This window comes from Garra rufa, chromosome 3 (genome assembly GCF_049309525.1).
Source record: "Garra rufa chromosome 3, GarRuf1.0, whole genome shotgun sequence".
Classification (NCBI taxonomy): domain Eukaryota; kingdom Metazoa; phylum Chordata; class Actinopteri; order Cypriniformes; family Cyprinidae; genus Garra; species Garra rufa.
Genome location: NC_133363.1, coordinates 47544803 through 47566920, shown reverse-complemented (window position 1 = coordinate 47566920; position 22118 = coordinate 47544803). Strand labels below are relative to the sequence as shown.

General features: G+C 36.9%; 3 protein-coding genes, 1 long non-coding RNA gene and 8 other non-coding genes across 16 annotated transcripts in view; 11 read left to right on the top strand and 1 right to left on the bottom strand.

The window, feature by feature from the left end:
• Positions 1 to 1038: 1038 nt before the first annotated feature.
• On the top strand, positions 1039 to 5920 carry LOC141332101 (uncharacterized). 2 transcript variants are annotated; one of them, XM_073837195.1, is made up of 3 exons: positions 1039 to 1124; positions 2806 to 3454; positions 5112 to 5920. In XM_073837195.1, the coding sequence occupies exons 2-3, from the start codon at positions 2849 to 2851 to the stop codon at positions 5265 to 5267; spliced, it is 762 nt and encodes a 253-aa protein (XP_073693296.1). In that variant the 5' UTR covers positions 1039 to 1124; positions 2806 to 2848; the 3' UTR covers positions 5268 to 5920. The 2 variants fall into 2 exon arrangements, with proteins under 2 accessions (XP_073693296.1, XP_073693295.1); XM_073837194.1 differs by lacking the exon at positions 1039 to 1124 and adding an exon at positions 2543 to 2678.
• A 1441-nt stretch (positions 5921 to 7361) lies between these two features.
• Positions 7362 to 12852, top strand: LOC141332100 (uncharacterized). Of its 4 annotated transcripts, none has more exons than XR_012355287.1 (15): positions 7362 to 7399; positions 7895 to 7939; positions 8524 to 8573; positions 8756 to 8798; positions 8991 to 9037; positions 9615 to 9659; positions 9832 to 9883; positions 10078 to 10102; positions 10323 to 10349; positions 10599 to 10651; positions 10995 to 11446; positions 11664 to 11713; positions 12086 to 12139; positions 12495 to 12544; positions 12703 to 12852. It is a non-coding gene; the product is annotated as an uncharacterized lncRNA (long non-coding RNA). The 4 variants fall into 4 exon arrangements; XR_012355289.1 differs by lacking the exon at positions 7362 to 7399 and having other exon boundaries at positions 7782 to 7939; positions 10995 to 11048; positions 11402 to 11446; XR_012355286.1 differs by lacking the exon at positions 7362 to 7399 and having other exon boundaries at positions 7783 to 7939.
• On the top strand, positions 9697 to 9761 carry LOC141332557 (small nucleolar RNA SNORD29). Its single transcript, XR_012355334.1, has one exon. It is a non-coding gene; the product is annotated as a small nucleolar RNA SNORD29 (small nucleolar RNA).
• LOC141332560 (small nucleolar RNA SNORD30) lies at positions 9930 to 9996 on the top strand. The gene has a single exon (XR_012355337.1). It is a non-coding gene; the product is annotated as a small nucleolar RNA SNORD30 (small nucleolar RNA).
• Positions 10174 to 10240, top strand: LOC141332561 (small nucleolar RNA SNORD30). The gene has a single exon (XR_012355338.1). It is a non-coding gene; the product is annotated as a small nucleolar RNA SNORD30 (small nucleolar RNA).
• LOC141332566 (small nucleolar RNA SNORD22) lies at positions 10401 to 10527 on the top strand. The gene has a single exon (XR_012355343.1). It is a non-coding gene; the product is annotated as a small nucleolar RNA SNORD22 (small nucleolar RNA).
• LOC141332563 (small nucleolar RNA SNORD31) lies at positions 10833 to 10900 on the top strand. Its single transcript, XR_012355340.1, has one exon. It is a non-coding gene; the product is annotated as a small nucleolar RNA SNORD31 (small nucleolar RNA).
• LOC141332565 (small nucleolar RNA SNORD31) lies at positions 11260 to 11322 on the top strand. Its single transcript, XR_012355342.1, has one exon. It is a non-coding gene; the product is annotated as a small nucleolar RNA SNORD31 (small nucleolar RNA).
• Positions 11917 to 11988, top strand: LOC141332562 (small nucleolar RNA SNORD31). The gene has a single exon (XR_012355339.1). It is a non-coding gene; the product is annotated as a small nucleolar RNA SNORD31 (small nucleolar RNA).
• LOC141332564 (small nucleolar RNA SNORD31) lies at positions 12350 to 12417 on the top strand. The gene has a single exon (XR_012355341.1). It is a non-coding gene; the product is annotated as a small nucleolar RNA SNORD31 (small nucleolar RNA).
• A 2379-nt stretch (positions 12853 to 15231) lies between the features above and the next one.
• Positions 15232 to 17816, bottom strand: arl2 (ADP-ribosylation factor-like 2). Its single transcript, XM_073837193.1, has 5 exons — positions 17617 to 17816; positions 17324 to 17434; positions 16580 to 16742; positions 15760 to 15840; positions 15232 to 15669 (listed from the first exon to the last, which is right to left on the bottom strand). Exons 1-5 carry the CDS (start codon positions 17679 to 17681, stop codon positions 15535 to 15537), a joined length of 555 nt encoding a protein of 184 aa, XP_073693294.1. The 5' UTR covers positions 17682 to 17816; the 3' UTR covers positions 15232 to 15534.
• A 3392-nt stretch (positions 17817 to 21208) lies between these two features.
• batf2 (basic leucine zipper ATF-like transcription factor 2) overlaps positions 21209 to 22118 on the top strand; it is a 5066-nt gene continuing 4156 nt past the window's right edge. Inside the window, exon 1 of the mRNA XM_073836634.1 lies at positions 21209 to 21232. Within this exon, the coding sequence (XP_073692735.1) occupies positions 21209 to 21232 (24 nt within the window). The remainder of the gene's footprint in view (positions 21233 to 22118) is intronic.

Here is a 22118-nt window from a genome sequence, read left to right as displayed (position 1 = left end):
AAATTGAATCCGAATTCTTAATTTATTTTTTGTCAAACAACCGTCATGTCAAGGCCCCTAGAAGCATGTTAGCTTGACATTCAAACACCACCAGTTATACGTCATGGTCTTACCGTGAAACAGGTATTTTTGAAGGGCATGTCTAATTCGGAGCCATCCTCAGCAGACAAATTCATCCTGACCTTTTTACGACATTGCTGATCTTTCACCATCTATGAATATGATCCCAGGTGAGCACTAGTAACCACAAGGAATGAACAACCAGACAATACTCCCTCTTTATAATGACTCAATAGCATTGCAGCATCCTGTCCTCTAACCACACACACATATAGCAGATCACATCTGTGAAACAGCTGTTTTTGTATATCCTGAGGGGGGCCGTTGCCACTGGGCAATGACCGTTAACTCTTCTTCAGACAGTTTTCTAAAGACAGACAGTTTTTCTGTGGTTTAAACAATTTTAAAGAACACAATAAGATCCGAAAACAGTTTTTAGACATTACTTCGACGTACAATTACAGCACTTCCTTAAGTGTTACCCTGTAGCAGACACAGCAGTCTTAAAGGCCACACCTAATGTTTCCAAGTATATACTACAATCATTCTCTTTCCAACTTTTTCCTTCACTGTCACTTTTGTATTTTGAGACCCTGGTTTTATGTATTCCAACATGAGCTAGAGAAGGAAAAAAATATGTGAATAAGCAGTATTCCTTGTGGGAATGGAAATCCCTCACAGTACATCTTGTTCCCACCCAGTGAATAATTCCCAAAACAAATGTAAGAGTCCTTCTCAGGTGAGTCAATTCCTCTGATAATGGTTCTTGGCAACACTTACGCTTGCAATTTTACAACAGCTGTGAAAGTTAGATACTGCTTGTGTTTCTAGGTCTGAGTTGTCTTATTTGTATTTTTTGTAGGCTGCTTCTCTTCTTCAGTTAATTAAATGAAACAGAAACCAAGAGAGAGAGAGAGAGAGAGAGAGAGAATAAGAGAAAGGTATTAGTGTGCTTGAATGACGACAGGTTCAGACAGTGTGACGATTGTGTGTGTCAGAGCAAGGTGAGTTGGGCCCAGAACACAGAGTGCGAGTGAGAGCAGTCACGCGAAAACAGCCAGAAGGTAAGTCACTCAACATCCACTGCTCTTGGTTTTGTTTTTGGATTATATGTATGTTTATTGTCGTTAATCCGTTTTTTCTGAAATTTTGTTCTTTAAATGTATGAACGTTTTTAAGCTTATTATGAAGCAACCTTGAGATTCTGAAATGATAGTTTACACACATATATAGCTGTTCGTTTAGGAAAATACAGCCTTTAAATGTGTGAATTATAATTTTAAATACCAAGTTATATATACTCTCATAGTTAACTCTGACCACTTAAAATAGTCAAATCCTTTTCTTTTAAACCGCAAAAGTTTTACTGAAAACTGTTTGAATTTTATAACACTTTCACACCAGAAGAACTACATCTTATAATTTGAGAAACTTAACCATCAATACTAATCTAATTCCCAAAGAGTTAGAGTTTTTAGCACAGCATCTATTTTCTCATTATATCATGTGAAGTACACTCTTAAAAATAAAGGTGCTTTAAAAGGTTCTTCACAGTGATGCCATAAAAGGACCATTTTTGGTTCCACAAAGAACCATTCAGTCACAGGTTCTTTAAAGAACCATCTCTTTCTTATCCTTCTATAATCTGAAAAACCTTCTTTCGCCACAAAGAACCATTTGTGAAACAGAAAGGTTCTTCAGATGTTAAACATTCTTTATGGAACCATTTAGACAAAAAAGGTTCTTCTATGGCATCGTGAAGCACCTTTTTTTTAAAGAGTGTAGCTCTTAATTTCATGGTCCATTTCATTTCTAGTTCAGCTATATGTGACTCTGGACCACAAAACCAGTCATAAGGCTCATTTTTTTAAAACTGAGATTTATACTCCATCTGAAATCTGAATAAATAAGCTTTCCATTGATGTATGGTTTGTTAGGATAGGACAGTATTTGGCCAAGACTACTATTTGAAGATCTGGAATCTGAGGGTGCGAAATAAAACCAGTTTTAATATATTTACGGTAGTAAATTTACAAAATATCTTCATGGGACATAATCTTTATTTAATATCCTAATGATTTTTGGCATACAAGAGAAATCGATAATTTTGTCCCATATTTTTGGCTATTGCGTCAAATATACCCGTGCGACTTAAGACTGGTTTTGTGGTCACATTTGTGAAATATTTGAAGTCCATCTTATGTATTTCCTAATATGAATAATATAAAACACATGCAATAGTGACTGTTAAAAATCTCTGCGCAGTGTGACATAATTATGAGTGATTTTAGTCACAGTCATCTGTTTTGGCACCAGCTGCAGTTCCAGCATGACCAACTGGAGTCAAAGTCAATGACAGGCTGGAGTTCATCTTATCATGAAGTCATAAAGCAGAGAGTAGTCTGTCATTTTAGGAGACATACTGTTCCTAAGTAGGAACTTCTGATAGGCTGTATACACACAGAGTGAACTTTGAACAGTGTGCCTATGATGACGAGACTGATAAACACACATTAATGTGGGATGGAGGGGAGAGATAAACCTCAGGCTGTGTAGATTTATTTTCGACAGTAGCCTTGAGGAAGCCTGCTGCTCTTCTTCTTCTTTGGTTTGATTGTGTAAGGGATACTTTCTGTAAATACTCTCATGACAAAAACATGGCTGATTTTTTCCCAAAGTTTTAAGCAGATGACTACCATCACACATCAAAGTCACATGTTTCCTTCTTCCTTCCTTCCTCTTTAGATTGCAAAGACTGGATTAACATCTTTCCTGAGTTCACAAGACCATGACTATCGGCAGGAGCTCCAGAAAGACCAAGGCCCCTCGTTCACCTCCTTTCCTGGACAAGGCGAATGGATTCTATGGGCGCTTGGATGAGATATTTGGAGACGACGTAAAGATCACAGAAGAGCAGATAGCAACCTTAAACTGGAGCAGCCAAGACAATAAGACAGCTTCAGACGTGATAGAAGAGGATGACCATGTGGCTGATTTTACCCACGGTATGATGGAAGATGATGGGACCACTTTATTGGAGAGGAAGCCCAGCAGACTGAGCCGCCGCTGGAGTAGGATGAGCTCCAGGAAGGCAAAATATGACAAATTCTCCTCCGAGAAAGAACTTGGGAATGAGACCAACAAGCCCATCTCTGTAGATCTGAATCCTTATGTGCCACCAGCAACCCAAACCCTAGGAAACAGCACAAAAACGGAACCAGCACTGGTTCATTTCTCTGTGAGGGAGCATGCTGATGACCAGAGTCTGATATCAGGGAAGAAGCAAGGAAAAGGGGAAATGGAAAACATAAGAAAAGAGAAGAAGACAGAAAGCAAACTGAATGGAGAGTCAGTTGAAGTTGTGAAGAGGAATACTCTCAAGAATTACCGCAAGGTGAGATTTAGTTGTTAGTGTTAGTTTAATTCATTTTGATAAATTCCGGAACCGGAATCGAACGACGTTCGTTTTGGCGGTTCTCACGTTCATTCTTCCGCCGAAATATTGTACTAAAAATACCCTGACTGCAAAACTTGTTCGGCGTCGACACAACTGTTCGTTTTTGTGGATAAAAACATGCACACGAACAGCGTCTGAACGAATAATGAGTCGGTTCTTTTTGGTGAATCAAACACATAGGCCCGGTTTCGCAGACAAGGCTTAAGCCTAGTCCTAGACTAAAATGTAAGTCTGAGTTGTTTCAACTGAAATAAATTTGCACTGATTGATTTTAAAATATATCAGTGCCTTTGTTTTGTCTCAAGATGCACACCAGTAATTTTTTTTTCTAAGCATGTTTATAAAAATTACTTAAATGTCCTAATTGAACTATGGTCTAATACTGGCTTAGTCTAAGCCCTGTCTGGGAAACCGGGCCATAGTGTTTACAACAGCGTAAAATTAGATTATGTAATAACTTGTTGTTCACATAACAACCAGATACAAATGAAGCGTCCGACACCCCCTGGTGAAAAAAACAGCTAAAACCAGCCTAGGCTGGTTGGCTGGTTTTAGCTGGTCAACCAGCCTGGTTTTAGCTGGTCATAGCTGGTCGCCAGGCTGGTTTTAGAGGGGTTTTGGCCATTTTTCCAGCCTGGCCAGGCTGGTCAGGCTGGGAGACCAGCTAAAACCAGCTACTTCCAGCTAAAACCAGCTTAAACCAGCTAATACCGGCCAACCAGCCTAGGCTGGTTTTAGCTGTTTTTTTCAGCAGGGCCGGTATTTTATAAATATTGGAAAAAATGAAAGGGGTTTTCCCATATTTTCGTTTGCTTAGTAGCGTAGCTTAGTATGTAGCCTTATATAAATGTTGGTTTATGCCACCTTAAAAAAGACAGTCTAAACACCACTTATAAAATTTTGCTTGGTAATAATTAAAATCGTGAATTATTCCGAACATACTGTGATATCTTTAATGCTCCTTGCATCATTCCAGTATCTAATTACAATATTTAACTCATAAGGAGTTAATATTACTTGGAAGTTCACTTGAGAAGGCAGGGCTATGGTTATTCTGTAACCATCTATGGTTTGGAGGAGGAAGATATTTTAGAGAGGCCTCTGGGGTAAAGTTCCCCTTTTCTGCATTGTGCAGAAATAAGCAGTGTTTTATTTCTGCTAGGGTCCATCACTCCATAACTGTTTACATTTTGCGGCTATATAGCCTACCATGGTTGTCTCTTCTCATCTCATCTATTCTCGTGTCTCCACCCTACCTAAACAGTAATAGCTTTATGTATATCCTTACTCCTATCCCCCTTATGTTATTAGTCCTTTGTTCCATCTGTTAAGTCACTATCAGCTTTCTGTTTGCACTTATATGGAGATACAGGGACAACAACTCTTTTCAGTCGCATGCAAGGTGACCTTGGTTAAAGGAATGTCTGCAAATAACCAAACAACCCTGTTACCTCCATTCTATGTCCTCTAGTTCAACTAATAAGGGCACATTCTTTCTCTGTCAGAGCAATGACCCTGTAGAAATGAACAAAGTATGTTCATATATAAAGGGTGTTGTTTTTCTGTAAATTATTGTTAATTTTTCTATTTTTAGGCCATGGACAGAGCTTTCCGTCGAGGATGGGAGACTTTTGTTTCCAATCTGTACAGTGTGACACTGACACCTATATCATCAACCTCTTCTTCTTCATCCACACCATCAGACAAAACTGAATTGAACAGGAATCGTGTTTTAGCAGAATGCAGATAACAGTAGAACAGTCTGAGTTGTAGTTTCAAATTGATGAGTAATTCCATTTATTAATTTAAATGTGCTCAAATATTTAATATGCATTGTTGTTCTTGCATAAAACTGATAGCCACTGATCCTGTTTTAAAATGATCATTATGCAACCTGACATGTAAGGTCAATATTTAAACTTTTTATCAGTGTATAAATGTTATCACAGTGCTAACTAAAGAGGCGTATACCTGATCTTTGCTCTCTTGCGAGGGAACACAAGGCCTGTATTATCCAATGTGGATCCTTTTTATTAGATGTGATAATGTTTTTGAGCTGTGAACAGTAGCAGAGTTTCTGTACTTTGGCCATGTATACGTGTATTACTGGTTATGTACTAAAGGGTTAACTCTTAAAAAAAGACTGGGAGCTCATGGATTTTTAAAATAAAAATGTCATCAACAGGCAACATCACTGGCAGTGAAGTAAATCAATAACTGAGCTGATGATGTGAAGATGGCTTTTGTGTTCTCGGGACTTATTTATGTTATCTTATATAACTTAATTGCTGAACCCAGTTTCCTAATGTCATGTTGGAGAATTCATTTTGTAACGTCTTATTTTATTTGCATTGGACATCAAAGCAATGCTAACAATAAAAATGAAAAGTGAGAAAAAACAAACCTGTGTTGCTTGATTCTGTTCTGCTGAACAAAAGTGTTGTTTTTCATGCGCCCAAAAAATATATTTTTTTTGTGACCAAAATATATATAAATATGTACCAAATATATGTTGTAAACAGTAAAACTTATATATAAATATATTTAGTTTCAACCCTCATATGTGACCCTGGACCAGTTGTATCAAAATGATTGATGTTTGTTTTATGCCAAGAACCATTAGGATATTAAATAAAGATCATGTTCCATGAAGATATTTTGAAATGGTCCCATATTCCAAAATATATTCAAAATGTATTTCAGGGCAAGAAACTACATTCCCATCCTAACAATGGCCTACATTTAGCCTAACTGCAAATGTGAATTAATAATGATAATGATTGCTTATTTTATATTATTATTTTATTACTATTTATATTATTATATTATTTTATAAGCTTACTTTATAATTGCATTTTATTTAAATATGTCATATGTCCATGCGCTATATGTTTTTATATGTTTGTTTGTATGTGTTGTTATATGTTATATATGTGTTTAAAATATATATTTTATATTTAGAATTTTTAAATATAATCTTAAAAATATACAAAAAGGGCAAATGTTTATTGGTGGAAAATATAATTATGGAAATATATTCTGAACTATATTTTAGCAAATATTTGGAATATCTTTATAAAATATGTAAAAAATGTCTACATACATAGGCTATTTCTGTATGGATTTGGGGGGAAAATAGTGAAGTAGTATGCTATTCTTAACATAGCAAAAGATTCAAGAGGGAAATGTTAAACATGTGATTGATATAGTTCATCACTCATCACACTGGTAATGAAAGGTCAAGTCAGCTGCATTTCATTGTGGGATACTATTATATCCCATCCAGTGGGTTCTTATTAATACTGGACAGTTTGACAACCAGGGTGGGTCATCTGGGTAATCGATGCATAAAGAAAATGAGCACACTATGCACAGTATACATACTACATAGATGTAGACTAGAGTGAGTTTTGCAGATTTGTGTCTAATTTAGACCTACCCCTGTATCTATGCAGATATGATGCCATCTAGTGGAAAATGTGAAACTTAAAAAATTACAATTATGATTTTCATCTACTTTGCCTATTATAAAGCAACGAGCAACAAAACGTCCTACAGTTGTATGTGATACTCGTATACATGTGTTATACGTTCAAATTGTGTTGTGCATTGTTTTGCCTCACAGCATACCTGCTTTAATTATTTTTACTATATGAATGTGTATTATATGCACTAGAATAACATGTTTTTACATACATTTTGTGCAGTTACAGTTTATTATTTTAGTACGTTTTAATCTAATTCATAAACCACGAATGTTGGCGCTTTTAATATTATCCAGTAACCTTATTGGCCGTTTTTTTAATGGGCGTGGTTTTTCGTGACAAGAATAAAAAGCGCCGAGACCTTCCCTTCGTCCATTTTGCAGCAGCTTCTTCATTGGTAAGACATCACTCGTTTTATTTATGTTAACTATAGTATAATTGTTTTGTGTTTTATTTCGCCTTTTCTACAAGGGGCGCCTAAATTATATATGGCCTCCTTTTCTTTCTTATTATGCATTTAAAGCTTTATTTGAGTCCGTACGCCATTAGTAGCCAACTTCGGCGTGTTTTCAATCCGTTGGCCCATGACCTTCTGATTTGTATCTTAAACCATCCTGGCTTACTTTCTGCTATTATGTGAAATCTTTCCCTTATTATGAAAATTTACTTGTTACTATAGTGCAGTTAAGGTATATTTATTACCGGATTGCCTTTTTATTTTTTAAACGAGATCTCTCTATGATGATAACTCACAGACCTGTACTGAAATACTGTGATTGCACTTTATTTATCTGAAGAGAGACTCTTTGCGTTAAGAGTTGCGTATGAAACTACATGTTCTGTAAGTTTTAAATGCAAACACGTGTCTCAACTACAGCTTTTACCTTTGCAGGCATGGCGACCACGACGAGCATGAAGTGCACAGCCGCATGGGATGGTAAGTTCTATATAATAGTATGGTGCATTTTTCTAGTACTTTTCCTCCTCTGACATTGAGATGGACTGATACTTAGTAACTTACTTGAATATCACTTAAGTGACTTAAAATATTTCAATACGTACAGTTCCTTATGAGTGCACAATTGGAATATTTGCAGCTTTGGATGCTCTTTACTGGCCAGTTTGAGCCACTTATAGGTGTGCCTCTGTATTAAACTAAATGGAATGCAAAAATTTCCGAAGCTGCTTGAACAGATTATCAGTACATCTTTATTGCATGAATGTACGCATCCTTTCTAATAAAGAACTTGAGTTTAATTAGAGATTAAGTGATGTATCTTACTCCTATAGTTTAGGCTTGATTTTTGGCCTGCCACACCCTAGAACTAACTGCAGCATTTGTGTTCTGAGTGCATGAATTGCCACCCAGTGCTACTGTGATGACTTCTGAATTCTCTCTTCCTGAATTGCTTTGATGTAACTGTTCTAAACTGAGTAGCATTGGACATCTAGCACGTGCAAAGTGTTTGTTCAATTCGTGTTTGTAAATGCGTCGACTTATAAAAAGCGTTTGTTTTATAGTTCCCATGCAGTCTGTTGGAACAAGTAGATGGAGACATGTTCAATTTGAGGTAAGCTCTTTTAAGTGGTTATTTCTCTTTTAAGACTAAACATTTAAATGATGATTTTTCAATGACAAGCATATGGCTGAATTCCAGTGATGTTTGACTTTATTCTGATATAGTCCAGATGACTGCAATAATGAGGTGACCAAACTGGACTTCAGTGTTTAATTGTTTGGTTTTATTTTAAGGGAACCTTCACATGAACGGGCATGATGACCATGGAATTCGTTGGTAAGCAGTTTACCAGATTCAGAATTTGTTTTCCGGTTTCAAACCTGTATTGTCTGAAATGATTCAAATTTAAAGTCTTAACTGGATTGCGTTTGTCACATGGCATTCTAGTCACCAAGGAATGATCAGACTTTGACAATACACTTTTTTTTTTTTTTTTTTTTTTTTTTCTTCCCCCCTCTCTCTCCCTAGATCATCCTAGTTTGTCTTTGTGGTCATGGTGCGGCCATGATGTTCAGGTGAGGTTTTTAAAGTGAATGAGTGGTTCCAAATGTTAATATCTGGTTGGCATTGTCCCATGAAATCATAGTCACTAGCGTCCTAATCAATGACAAACCTAATAGGTTTGTTCAGTTAACAGCATGGATTGCATGCTTTATGTACTAAATGCATTGTTCAAAAACATGTGGAATCTCCTAAATTAAAGGACTTTGTAAGCAGGACAGGGAGCAAAATTTCAACAAACTAAAGTTAATAGGTGGTAAAGATGCATACAAACACTATGATAGCCTAATGTTGTACCTACCTGACCAGAAGTGATTTTAAAAAAAGCACACATTGTCAAGATTTTTGCTTTGGAAATCCTGTTTCAGTTTGGCCAACCACCAACCCCTTTTGTTCCACAGTTTTTTGCACTTTTCCTTGATTTTAGTAGCACATGACTGTAAACACAATTGACCTTTTTCAGCAGAAATCTGTAAAATATGCGAATTTCGTTCGGTTTAGTGGCATTGTTGTCATTTAGTGCCCCAATATGGCCGAATGATGACTCGTTGTGAAAACACAATAGTTTAAATAAGTCTTCTCTCTTTTTAGGTCATGTCAGCTCAAAGTGACTTCAAGGATCTGCAACTCCCAAAGGTACTTTATTTATATTTGAATGCAGTGTTTTGCTCAATCTCTGTGATGAAGTTACTTAGCTCACTTTGACCCTATGTGAAAAGACAGGAACAACTGAGAGATTTTATTGGACCTTTATTTTGGCTTTTTATTATTTGACAATTACAAACACAACTTCTCATTTTCTCAACAGGACTGCGTTATGTGTCCAAGACTGAGTGGGTGAAGACTTTTGGTGGTACTAGGTAAGGTTACTTGCTCCCATGTGCTGCTTATACTTTGTCCCTCTGTAATGATGATGATTTAACTTGAATCTCGTTCGTCTGAAATCCTGTTGATAAATCCATTTCTGACATTACAGTAGGTTTCATCTGCATTTTGAGTGCTCTTTGTGTCTGAAGTGACGCCCATATTTCTTTTTTTTTTTCTCTCCTAAAAGGTTGCATACCTGAAGTACTCATTGGGTAAGAATATGCACATCCCATGTCAAATTAGGTTACTTGCTCCCATGTGCTGCTCAGCTTAGTCCCTCTGTAATGGTGATGATTTAACTTGAATCTCGTTCGTCTGAAATCCTGTTGAAAAATCCATTTCTGACATTACAGTAGATTTCGTCTGCATTTTGCATGTTTCTTGTATTTGAAGTGACGCCCAGATTTTTTTTTTTTTCCTCTTAACCTGTAGATGGCACATCTGATGAAGAATTCACAGGTGAGAATTCTGTTTCTAGTATACAAAGTGACATGCCTATTACAGCTGGTCCTTTTATGATGTAACTTGCGCACGTCTTACGCCCGGTGTCAATACCAGAACCTGAAAAGGTGAACCCACTGGTGTTGCCTGGGCAATAAGGGGATGACTTGTTGGGGTTACCAACAGACTGAGAAGGACTGGCTTCTGCATAGACAAGCTTTCCTTTTTATATGACCCCTAATTTTGCTTTTTATTAATTCCTTGCAGGACTACAGTGGGTTTCTTTTACCAGTTCTGCACCCTTGAGCATACTGAAGTTGGTATGTATTTTCAACATGAGTTGCATCTAAACTAGTAGTGGTGTCCAGACCTGTTCCCAGGAGCCGTTGTCCTGCAGAGTTTAGCTCCAACCCTAGTTAAACATGCCTGCATGAAAGGCAAGTGTTGGAGCTATCCTTTCCAGGATACTGGGCCTCCGGGAGCAGGATTGGACACCCCTGTAAGAGGTGTGATGAATTATACCGCCCCAGACTGAATTAACTGACTGACTGGTACTCCTCTGACCTCACTAACTGGTTTCATTTTAAATTTACTTGTCGTTAATAATTAAGCTTTTTGTACTTTAGCTGACATTTACTGACCATTTCTTTATCCCTCTCTTAGGTGTCTTAAATTGTCTGAGAAGTTGAACTGGCTGGCCAACTGATTCTCAAGTTGGTATGTATTTTTAACACTAGTTACATCTGAACTAGTAGGTCGGTGGTGTCCAGACCTGTTACCAGGAGCCACTGTCCTGTAGAGTTTAGCTCCAACTCCAGTTAAACACACCTAAGTCAAAGTAATCAGGCTTGCTAGAGACTTCCAGGCAAGTGTGTTGGAGCTAAACTCTGCAGGATACCCTCCAGGAGCCGGATTGGACACCCTTGTAGTAGGTGTGATGAATTATACCGCCCCAGACTGAATTAACTGACTGACTGGTACTCTGACCTCACTAACTGGTTTCATTTTAAATTTTTACTTGTGAAGTCTTTAATTTTAAATCAAGATTTCTGTTTCTTTTCCCCTCATAGTTTCATGACCCACTGGTTTAAGGAAGGATATTGCCATGTGCACAGGTACCTATTTGCATATTGATAAATATGGGAGAGTTGTGATTGCTCCCCATGCTGAAGAGTCTGAACAGATTTTTGTATTGATTTTGTAGTAGTATTACTTTTGAAATGACCAGATATCACTATAGTCTTGTGTGTTATAATGGATTGCTGCTTCTGATAAATGTAGAACACTAGTTTAGGAGACATTTTGCTGACCATCTCTTTATCCCTCTCTTAGGTCTCTTAAACTGTGAAGTTGAACTGGCTGGCAAACTGATGTTTACGATGGTATGTATTTCTTGTTTTTAACAGTTATATCTGAATCAGTAGTGTCCAGAACTGTTACCAGGAGCCGCTGTCCTGTAAAGTTTAGCTCTAACTCCAGTTAAAAGTAATCTGGGTCTTTAGACTTGCTGGAGATTTCAAGGCAAGTGTGTTAAAGCTAAACTCTGCAGAATACTGTCTCCTGGAGCAGGATTGGACACCCCTGTAAGAGGTGTGATGAATAAAATGTACCGCCCCAGACTGAGTTAGCTGACTGACTGGTACTCCTCTGACCTCAGTAACTGGTTTCTGTTTAAATTTACTTGTAAAGTCGTTAAAAATTAAGCTTTTTGTACTTTAGACATTTTACTGACCATTTCTTTATCCCTCTCTTAGGTGTCTTAAATTGTCTGAGAAGTTGAACTGGCTGGCCAACTGATTCTCATGTTGGTATGTATTTTTAACACTAGTTACATCTGAACTAGTAGGTCGGTGGTGTCCAGACCTGTTACCAGGAGCCACTGTCCTGTAGAGTTTAGCTCCAACTCCAGTTAAACACACCTAAGTCAAAGTAATCAGGCTTGCTAGAGACTTCCAGGCAAGTGTGTTGGAGCTAAACTCTGCAGGATACCCTCCAGGAGCCGGATTGGACACCCTTGTAGTAGGTGTGATGAATTATACCGCCCCAGACTGAATTAACTGACTGACTGGTACTCCTCTGACCTCAGGAACAGTTGTTTTAAATTTGTACTTGTGAAGTCTTTAATTTTTAAACCAAGCTTTCTGTATTTCTTTTTCCTCTCAGGTAGTTCCATGACTAACTGATTTAAGGAAGGATATTGCCAGTGTGCACAGGTACCTAATTTCCTTTTTTTTTTTTTTTTTTTTTTTTTTTAAGTATTACTCTTGAATTGACAATCGCCCCAGTGATGGATTGATATTTCTGATAAATGTAGAATGTTTTAAATGCTAGTTTATGAGACATTAACAGACTTTCTATATTTCTCCCCTAGGTTACTCTAAAATTGTCTAAGTTAAACTGGCTGCCAAACTGATGCTCCTTCCTGTATTCCGCATCTGCTGGACTGAGGTTGAGACAAGTGTTAATGACTGACAATAAGAGTTTCTTTTTTGTTTGCTTGCAAAATAAATGGCATTGAGAACTAGTTGTGTCCCCATCTTCATGGTTACAATGTTTGTAGCATGTAATTCCATTATGTAAATGGAAGTATGCCATTCATCCTGGTTATGCTTTAGGTATCATGAACCAACAAATGGCATTAATTGTGGAATGTTTCCTACTATTACAACTGGTGTATACAACTTAAAGGTGTTCTGTATAATCAGATCTGGGTAGTAACTAATGACATTAGATTTCAAAAGTTTACTAGTAATGTGATCTAGTTACATTTGGAAATACTTGTAATTGGATTGTGTTCCTTTTTTGATTTCATGATCTACACAATGGCAATGAGTTATTCACAATTCTCCCAAGTTTCTCCATCTTAAGTGTTCCTTTTTTAAAACTGCCTAACCATTACAGTGCGTGCATAATTATTAGGCCTGTTCTGGTCACCCCCCCCCCCCCCCAAGGGCTTTTTACCAATTCTAAACCACTTAACTTTTATAAGTGTGATCCAATCCGTGAAGGCTGGAAGTGAAATGCATATTTGGGTGTGCATAAGTTTTAGCTATGTTTTCCTTTGCAGATAAAATGAGCCAAAAAAAGTTTAACTTGGACTGAAAAGTCAAATTAAATGCGAGAAGGTGAGAAGGATGCAATACTAGAATTTGCAAAGTTAAGGCATGACCATTGGACAGCAAAATGCTTGTTAGGTCAGCACAAAATTAAGTTTTACTGTAAAATTTTTAAATTAAGATTTAATATTAGCTTTTTATTAAACCCCTTTGTAGTTTCTTTTTAAACCCCAGTTTAAGAAACTTTAATGTCTACAGCACTTCAATGACAACAAATGGAATATATTCTTAGTCTTTGCAATTTTATATAAATATGATACAATATTGTCAAATCAATGTGATGTAATAGATTATATTAACTATGTTATGTAATTTGGTAACGGATTAAAATTTGTAACATCTTTACAACAGCTTTGTGTATGGTTTAACATTGACAGCACTTACTAATAGATTTAGGCCATGATAATTTGTTAATGTTCACTCAAAAGGCTCCTTTTGTAACAACATAAACAGTTACTCTACAGTTTCATATTCGTCAAAAGAGAAAATGCATCAGCACAGTGTTAATCTCATTTTGTTAACTGTGAATTAATTTCTCAGTATAAACAAACCTTTCTCTAAGATTTGAACAATGGCAAAAACTACTGTAGAACTAACTGAGCTGAGGTCCAAAAAGCAAGAATCATTATTTCTGTTATTTGCGACCCCTTAAAGGAACACTCCACTTTTTTTGGAAATAGGCTCATTCTCCAACTCCCCCCGAGTTAATAAGTTGAGTTTTACCATTTTGAAATCCATTCAGCCGTTCTCCTGTTCTGGCGATATCGCTTTTAGCATAGCTTAGCATAGATCATTGAATCCTATTAGACCAATAGCATTGCGTTCTAAAATGACCAACGAGTTTCCATATTTGCCCTATTTAAAACTTGACTCTTCTGTAGTTATATCGTGTACTAAGACCGGTGGAAATGCAAAGCTTCAATTTTCTAGGCTGATAAGATTAGGAACTACACTCCCATTCCGGCGTAATAGTCGAGGAAGTTTGCTGCCGTAACATTGCCGAAGCAGGCGCAGTAATGTCACGCAGCGCCTGAAATTAGTTCCCAGCTAGGTTAGCATTTGCAAATGTGCTGCGTAATAGTACAACATCTGCTTCAGCCATGTTACAGCAGCAAACTTCCTTGACTATTACATCGGCATGGGAGTGGGAGCAGTAATAGCAGGAGCAGTAATACCATGCAGCACATGTGCAAATGCTAAACTAGCTGGGAACTCATTTCTGATAATACTCCGCCTGCTTCGGCCATATTACTGCAGCAAACTTCCTTGACTATTACGCCGGAATGGGAGTGTAGTTCCTAATCTTATCAGCCTAGAAACTCGCAGCTTTGCATTTCCACCGGTCTTAGTACACGATATAACTACAGAAGAGTCAAGTTTTAAATACAACAAATATGGAAACTCGTTGGTCATTTTTGAACGTGATGCTATTGGTCTAATAGGATTCAATGATCTATGCTAAGCTATGCTAAAAGTGATATCGCCAGAACAGGAGAAAGGCTGAATGGATTTCAAAACGGTAAAACTCAACTTATTAACTCAGGGGGAGTTGGAGAATGAGCCTATTTCCTAAAAAAGTGGAGTGTTCCTTTAAGGAGCATTTTATTAGTGTTTTGATAAGGGGGAAAAGATTCATGAATATTACAAAAGAAAAGTGTCTAGTTGAGAAGCAACCGCCCTCTAGAACTTCAATCAAAGAAGTGGCTGGAGACTGACCTGTAATTACTTTAAACAGCAAGAAAAAAACAGCAATTGTAATAGAAAAAAAATGACCAGAGACCAGATTTGTCAGGCAGAAATGAGTGTATTCTTGGTAGGCGTGATGATTTTTCTTAATGCATCTGAACACTCAGAACTAGTTACAAGTGGTGCTGAACAGTACTCAAGAAAAAAAACTTCAAAATGGCTTCCTTTTCTAACCATTTCATGCAAGCTGCTTTCTTTGTGGGCTTTTAAAAAACACACTACCTATTGGTAGCATAGTTTCTTTGACATCCATCTTAAACATATTTAAAAAGCAACTGCATTACATACATTTTCAGTCCAACATGAAGATTTTTATTTCCAAATAATGTTCATTCAGTCCATCAGTCAGCGGTGAAGATCCGAGCTGCTATATCATCAAGTAGCCAGTCCACACCTGTTAGCAGGTTCTCACCAGTCACAGCACTGCATCCCACAATGCACCAGTGATGAGTCTTAATGTCATCAAGGGCTAAAACCTGGACAACATTCAGAAAACAAGAGCATATTCACAGATTGCTCCTATCATCAAAATACAAATGACTGTCCCTGTTTAACATAAGACTCACCTCTCGAATAGCATCTTTCGATAAAGCACCAGGTAAGTCCTGTTTGTTGGCAAAAACTAAAAGAGTGGCTCCCGCTAATCGCTATCAAAGAGAAATTAAGATAACATCAATCAGAAATAAAGTGTATAGATTGTTTTCACGCAGAGTCATCAATGAGCCATATTGGCAGCACTTACTGTAAACAATGCCACTGAACCGAATGAAACTCGCATATTTTGCTGATTATTGCTGCTGAAAATGGTCAATTGTTCTCATGTTTTGGGCTGTACCAAATGTTCAGACCAGGAAAAAAAACATTTGGAGTACTACAGACTGCCAAAAGTGATAACAAATCAAGGAGAAGAGTGCAAAAAAACTGAGGAACCAAACTGAACAGGGCAGGAATCTTGACAACATTTGTGTTTGTTCTTATCATTTCCAGTCAGGTAGGTGAAATATTAGGCTAATTTCTTAATTATTACTGCTCGTACATATCTTTACCACCTATTAACTTTAGTTTGTCAAGATATTGCACCCTTTCCTGATATTGCACCTAAGTCCTTCTCTATATGATTTAGCAGCTTCAACACGTTTTTTTTTTCTGTTTACATAAGAGTATCGCCAATATGGCGGTGAAAGTGAAACTCTCTATTTCTATTGTGTATAGAAAGACCTACACATCACATTTTATTCAACAACACAAACTTAATTAAAAACTATGTGGAATATTCTCATTCATGTACACTAAAACACATTATTAAAGTAAAGAAGTGCCAAAATCTGACCATTTAATTTCAAACACTAACACATTAGGTCCAAGTAAAGATATTAGTTCTCTCACCTCCTCTAGTAATAAAGTACTCAGCTCTTTTCTGCAGTCCTCCAGTCTCAATCTGTCAGCGCTGTCTACTACCCACACCAGTCCATCTGTACTCTCAAAATAATTCCTCCAGTATGATCTCAATGACTTTTGACCACCCACATCCCAGATATTCAGCTTAAACCTGGTCTCAGTGTGAAGAAAAACAAACAAAAGTAATGCATTTGTGAATTATTTGAAATGCATCACAGCAATATTGGTAAATAAACAGTCTGAACATTTGTTCATTCTCTTTCTGTGGGTATACACACACACACACACACATATATACATATACATATATATATATATATATATAACCTCTGTAACAATTACGTTTAAATAATTCAAATTATTTTAGGTCCCACTTTATATTAGGTGGCCTTAACTACTATGAACTCACATTTAAATTAATCATTTGGTACAATGTACTTATTGTGTACATACATGTTTTTACATTGTACTTATATATTTTTAAAAACCTATATGTAATTACATTTACACCCATACCACCAAATCTGTCCCTAACCTTACCCATATATCCCACCTTAATAGAAGCAAAAGTCTTTGCAATGGAATATGACCACATTAAATACATTGTACTTATTTTTTGATGAAAGCACATATAGTTAAGGCCACCTAATATGAAGTGTGACCTTATTTTATTATGCTTTCAACGTCTCACTGATTTAAAGCATACATAACACAAGCAGGCTTCCGTCGTACCCTCTATGCTCGAGTGTCTTAATGTTGAAGCCTAATGTTGGAGAGATCGTGCTGACATCTTCGCCGTTGAACTTCTTTAGGATAGTTGTTTTTCCAGCATTGTCAAGACCACTATAAAGCAAAGGTTAAGGACCCACAACAGTCTTTAGCATCACAAGTAACGAAAACATTACACTAAACGAGCCTTGTTTGAGTAATCGACACTCGTGAACGGAGAAACATCGGCTTCAAAACAATATTGCTTTCAAATGTATTACATGAATATATTTGAATTCAGTTCTGTGAAAGGATACAGCATCAGTAGACGCATTTCACGCTCTTTGTGCTTCATCTTCTTCAAGATCGTCAGTAAACCCATCCCGAACGTTTAAGTGTAAAACACTAAATTGATTTTTAACCAGAAATCGTACATTAACTATTGAGACGTAAAATAATTTCCTAACTAAAACTCACATGGGTTGAGTGCAAAGCTATAGAGGAAACAAGGAAGCGTTCTGTGAGTTGACGCAGCACATTAAAGTATGATTGGCTGGAGAGTGTGTAAAGATGGAGCTGAAGGAATATGATTGGTTGTTCTAACTGTCATTTATAATTGGGCCTTTTCTATTCGCGAAGGAGAACCGCGGCAAGGGCGTGTCTGGTGAAGAAAGTTGTTGTAAAAGCAGTCGTTTCTATCGCAGCGCCCCCTTATGTATTTTTTCATGCATGCAGCCTGCGGTGGACATCCAACCCCGCCCACATCCATGTGTGACGTCAGACACCACGCCCACGTCAATGCGTCATCGTGTGACTCCCCTCCCCAGCGGTAGCCTTAAAGCGGTGCATTTCAAAATACTTCACGAAATGTATCCATGTAAAGTAGCTCTTTCTAAATTCATGGACATTGATAATACTTGCAGTTTCTGTAACACACATGAGGAAGACATTTGTTTTATAATTGTGAATTGTCTCTTAGTTTTTGGTCTGATGTTAGCACCTTTCTATTTCTGCAAAGAAATGTTAATTATATGCTTTCTTTAAAATATGTTATCTGTACTTATTCTCATAAAAGTAAAATGATTGAGTACGTTGTTAACTTTTACATTTTGCAAGGCAAATATTATATTCATAAACAGAAATTTGCTAAATACATACCAAAATGTAATTTATTTTTATCAGAAATAGAAGTTTTTAAAAAGTCTTTAAAACAAATGAATAAACTTTTTTTCTGGTTATGCTCCCACAATATAATTTTTGTATATGTAAGGGAAAAGGAAGAAAATTTGAACTATTGTTTAGTTGTTTATAGGTTTTAATTTAGTTTTTGTTTATTTATTTACTTTTTATTTATTTATTTATTTTCTCTCTATGGTATTAGTTTTTTTTTTTTTTATTATTATTATTTTTCCCCCTCTTATTACATATTATATTACTGTATACAGATTAAGCTTGTATTTTGTGTATCTGGATTTCTATTTCAATATTTTTGTAATGTCCAATTATTCTTTAATAAAATAAAAAAAACGATGTTGTACGCATGTGCAAGAATGGCGGAAGTATATTGTATCGGGGATGTAAACAAAACAGTTTGTATTAAATAATACAAATTAAACCTAGGTCATCTTTCATATGGAACTAATTACATTCAAACAGCCCGTAAAACGCTTGCTTTGGTTGATTAAAGTTAGGAAAATGGTAATTGGTAATAAAACATTTAAACCTTACCCTATTTGTTTGTGTAATGACATAAATTCACGTTAATTATAATCGATTTTGACATAGACAAGATCAGATTTAGACGGACAATTAAGTTTTGTTATTGTAAAAGTAACACTTAGCATATTTTCATGTTCATCTAATTCTTTAAAGATATGTCCACAAATGTGAACATTGCTAATCATATTATCACTATTTTAATATGTGTTAATACTATTTAATATGTTGGATGTGTGACGTGTTTGAACATGGGCGTGGCGTCTGGCGTCACACTTGGATGTGGGCGGGGTTGCGTGAGGTGAGCTCCACTAAAATACTTCTTGCACAGTAAGTTCATCTCACCTACTTTTGTTTGTCTGGTTGTATGATCGGCCATGCTACTTTTACCTCTAATGCTAGTTGGAAAAGATTAGAACAATGTGGATTTACTTTAGTTAAAGTTAAAGTTATCCAAATGAAATGCATAGCAATGCATATTACTAGTCAAAAATTAAGTTTTGATATATTTACGATATGAAATTTACAAAATATCTTCCTGGAACATGGTCTTTACTAATGTACAAACAGCACCCCATATTGACAGAAAAACACAGAATTGTTGACGTTTCTGCAGATTTATTAAAAAAGAAAAACTGAAATATCACATGGTCCTAAGTAAAGGGTCTGCCTTTGCTGTGACACTCATATATTTAACTCAGGTGCTGTCCATTTCTTCTGATCATCCTTGAGATGGTTCTACACCTTCATTTGAGTCCAGCTGTGTTTGATTATACTGATTGGACTTGATTAGGAAAGCCACACACCTGTCTATATAAGACCTTACAGCACACAGTGCATGTCAGAGCAAATGAGAATCATGAGGTCAAAGGAACTGCCTGAAGAGCTCAGAGACAGAATTGTGGCAAGGCACAGATCTGGCCAAGGTTACAAAAAAATTTCTACTGCACTTAAGGTTCCTAAGAGCACAGTGGCCTCCATAATCCTTAAATGGAAGACGTTTGGGACGGCCAGAACCCTTCCTAGAGCTGGCCGTCTGGCTAAACTGAGCTATCGGGGGAGCCTTGGTGAGAGAGGTAAAGAAGAACCCAAAGATCACTGTGGCTGAGCTCCAGAGATGCAGTCAGGAGATGGGAGAAAGTTGTAGAAAGTCAACCATCACTGCAGCTCTCCACCAGTCGGGGCTTTCTGGCAGAGTGGCCCGACGGAAGCCTCTCCTCAGCGCAAGACGCATGAAAGCCCGCATGGAGTTTGCTAAAAAACACCTGAAGGACTCCAAGATGGTGAGAAATAAGATTCTCTGGTCTGATGAGACCAAGATAGAACTTTTTGGCCTTAATTCTAAACACTATGTGTGGAGAAAACCAGGCACTGCTCATCACCTGTCCAATACAGTCCCAAAAGTGAAGCATGGTGGTGGCAGCATCATGCTGTGGGGGTGTTTTTCAGCTGCAGGGACAGGACAACAGGTTGCAATCGAGGGAAAGATAAATGCGGCCAAGTACAGGGATATCCTGGATGAAAACCTTCTCCAGAGTGCTCAGGACCTCAGACTGGGCTGAAGATTTATCTTCCAACAAGACAATGACCCTAAGCACACAGCTAAAAGAACGAAAGAGTGGCTTCACAACAACTCTGTGACTGTTCTTGAATGGCCCAGCCAGAGCCCTGACTTAAACCCAATTGAGCGTCTCTGGAGAGACCTAAACATGGCTGTCCACCAATGTTTACCATCCAACCTGACAGAACTGGAGAGGATCTGCAAGGAGGAATGGCAGAGGATCCCCAAATTCAGGTGTGAAAAACTTGTTGCATCTTTCCCAAAAAGACTCATGGCTGTATTAGATCAAAAGGGTGCTTCTACTAAATACTGAGCAAAGGGTCTGAATACTTAGGACCATGAGATATTTCAGTTTTTCTTTTTTAATAAATCTGCAAAAACAATTCTGTGTTTTTCTGTCAATATGGGGTGCTGTATACATTAATGAGAAAAAAATGAACTTAAATGATTTCAGCAAATGGCTGCAATATAACAAGGAGTGAAACATTTAAGGGGGTCTGAAAACTTTCCGATTTCAAAACGGTAAAACTCAACTTATTAACTCAGGGGGAGTTGGAGAATGAGCCTATTTCCAAAAAAAGTGGAGTGTTCCTTTAATACAGGGAACGTTTGTATTAGTGGTGTTGATGAGGATGGTGAAGACCGCAGTGTTGGGGGTAACGCAAGTTACATAATCAGTTTACCTTTTTCAAGTAACTAAAGTAACACATTACTTTTACTTCATTACTTTTTCAAAAAGTAATGGCAGTTACTTTTTTTCCCCCATTTATTGAATAAAAGCTCTCCTGACCCCACGTTGAGAGAAATCGGGAGTTAGATGTTACAGATTCAGATTTAAAAAGATTTAAATACAATGCAAAATTAATGTAACACATTTCTTTGCATAAAAAGTGATGTAATTAGTTACTTTTTTTTTATGGAGTAACGCAATATTGTAATGCATTACTTGTAAAAGTAACTTTTCAACACTGGTGAAAACCTCAGTGAAGAAGTTTGTTGCAGAATAGTAGAATATGGTATTAATAACATAAAAATGTTATGTGGTACAATCATAATATTATTGTTTATATCTCATTATAAACAATAAAATGATTAAATAAAAATACTGCGATCTACAACATCTAATTGAATAGACTGTCAGTTTTCCTTTGGCTTTCATTGAAAGAAAAGCCTAGTTACACTAATGGTAGGACAGTCCCTAAAAGAAACCTTACGGTAAATTCCTTGTTTATTTAGTCTGTCTCAGTTTTCTGTTTTCCCGTCTTGAACCTGCAGCCCTTATGTTTGCAGCAGATCCTTATCCACCAGCTGCCACAATATGCCTGTAAATGAATGACACGACTGCAAACATTTCTCCCGAATAATACTAGTTAATATTTTTTAAATGCTGGATTCAATCTCAGTAGCCAATAATGAAATACAGTAATAGCCTTACACATAGCCTAGTTAAGTCTTAATATCCCACAAAGCTAGGCTACACCCGTTTGGACTTCCTGCTAGGAATTCCCAGTATTTGTCACTGTAGAGCGGGAAATGAACAGC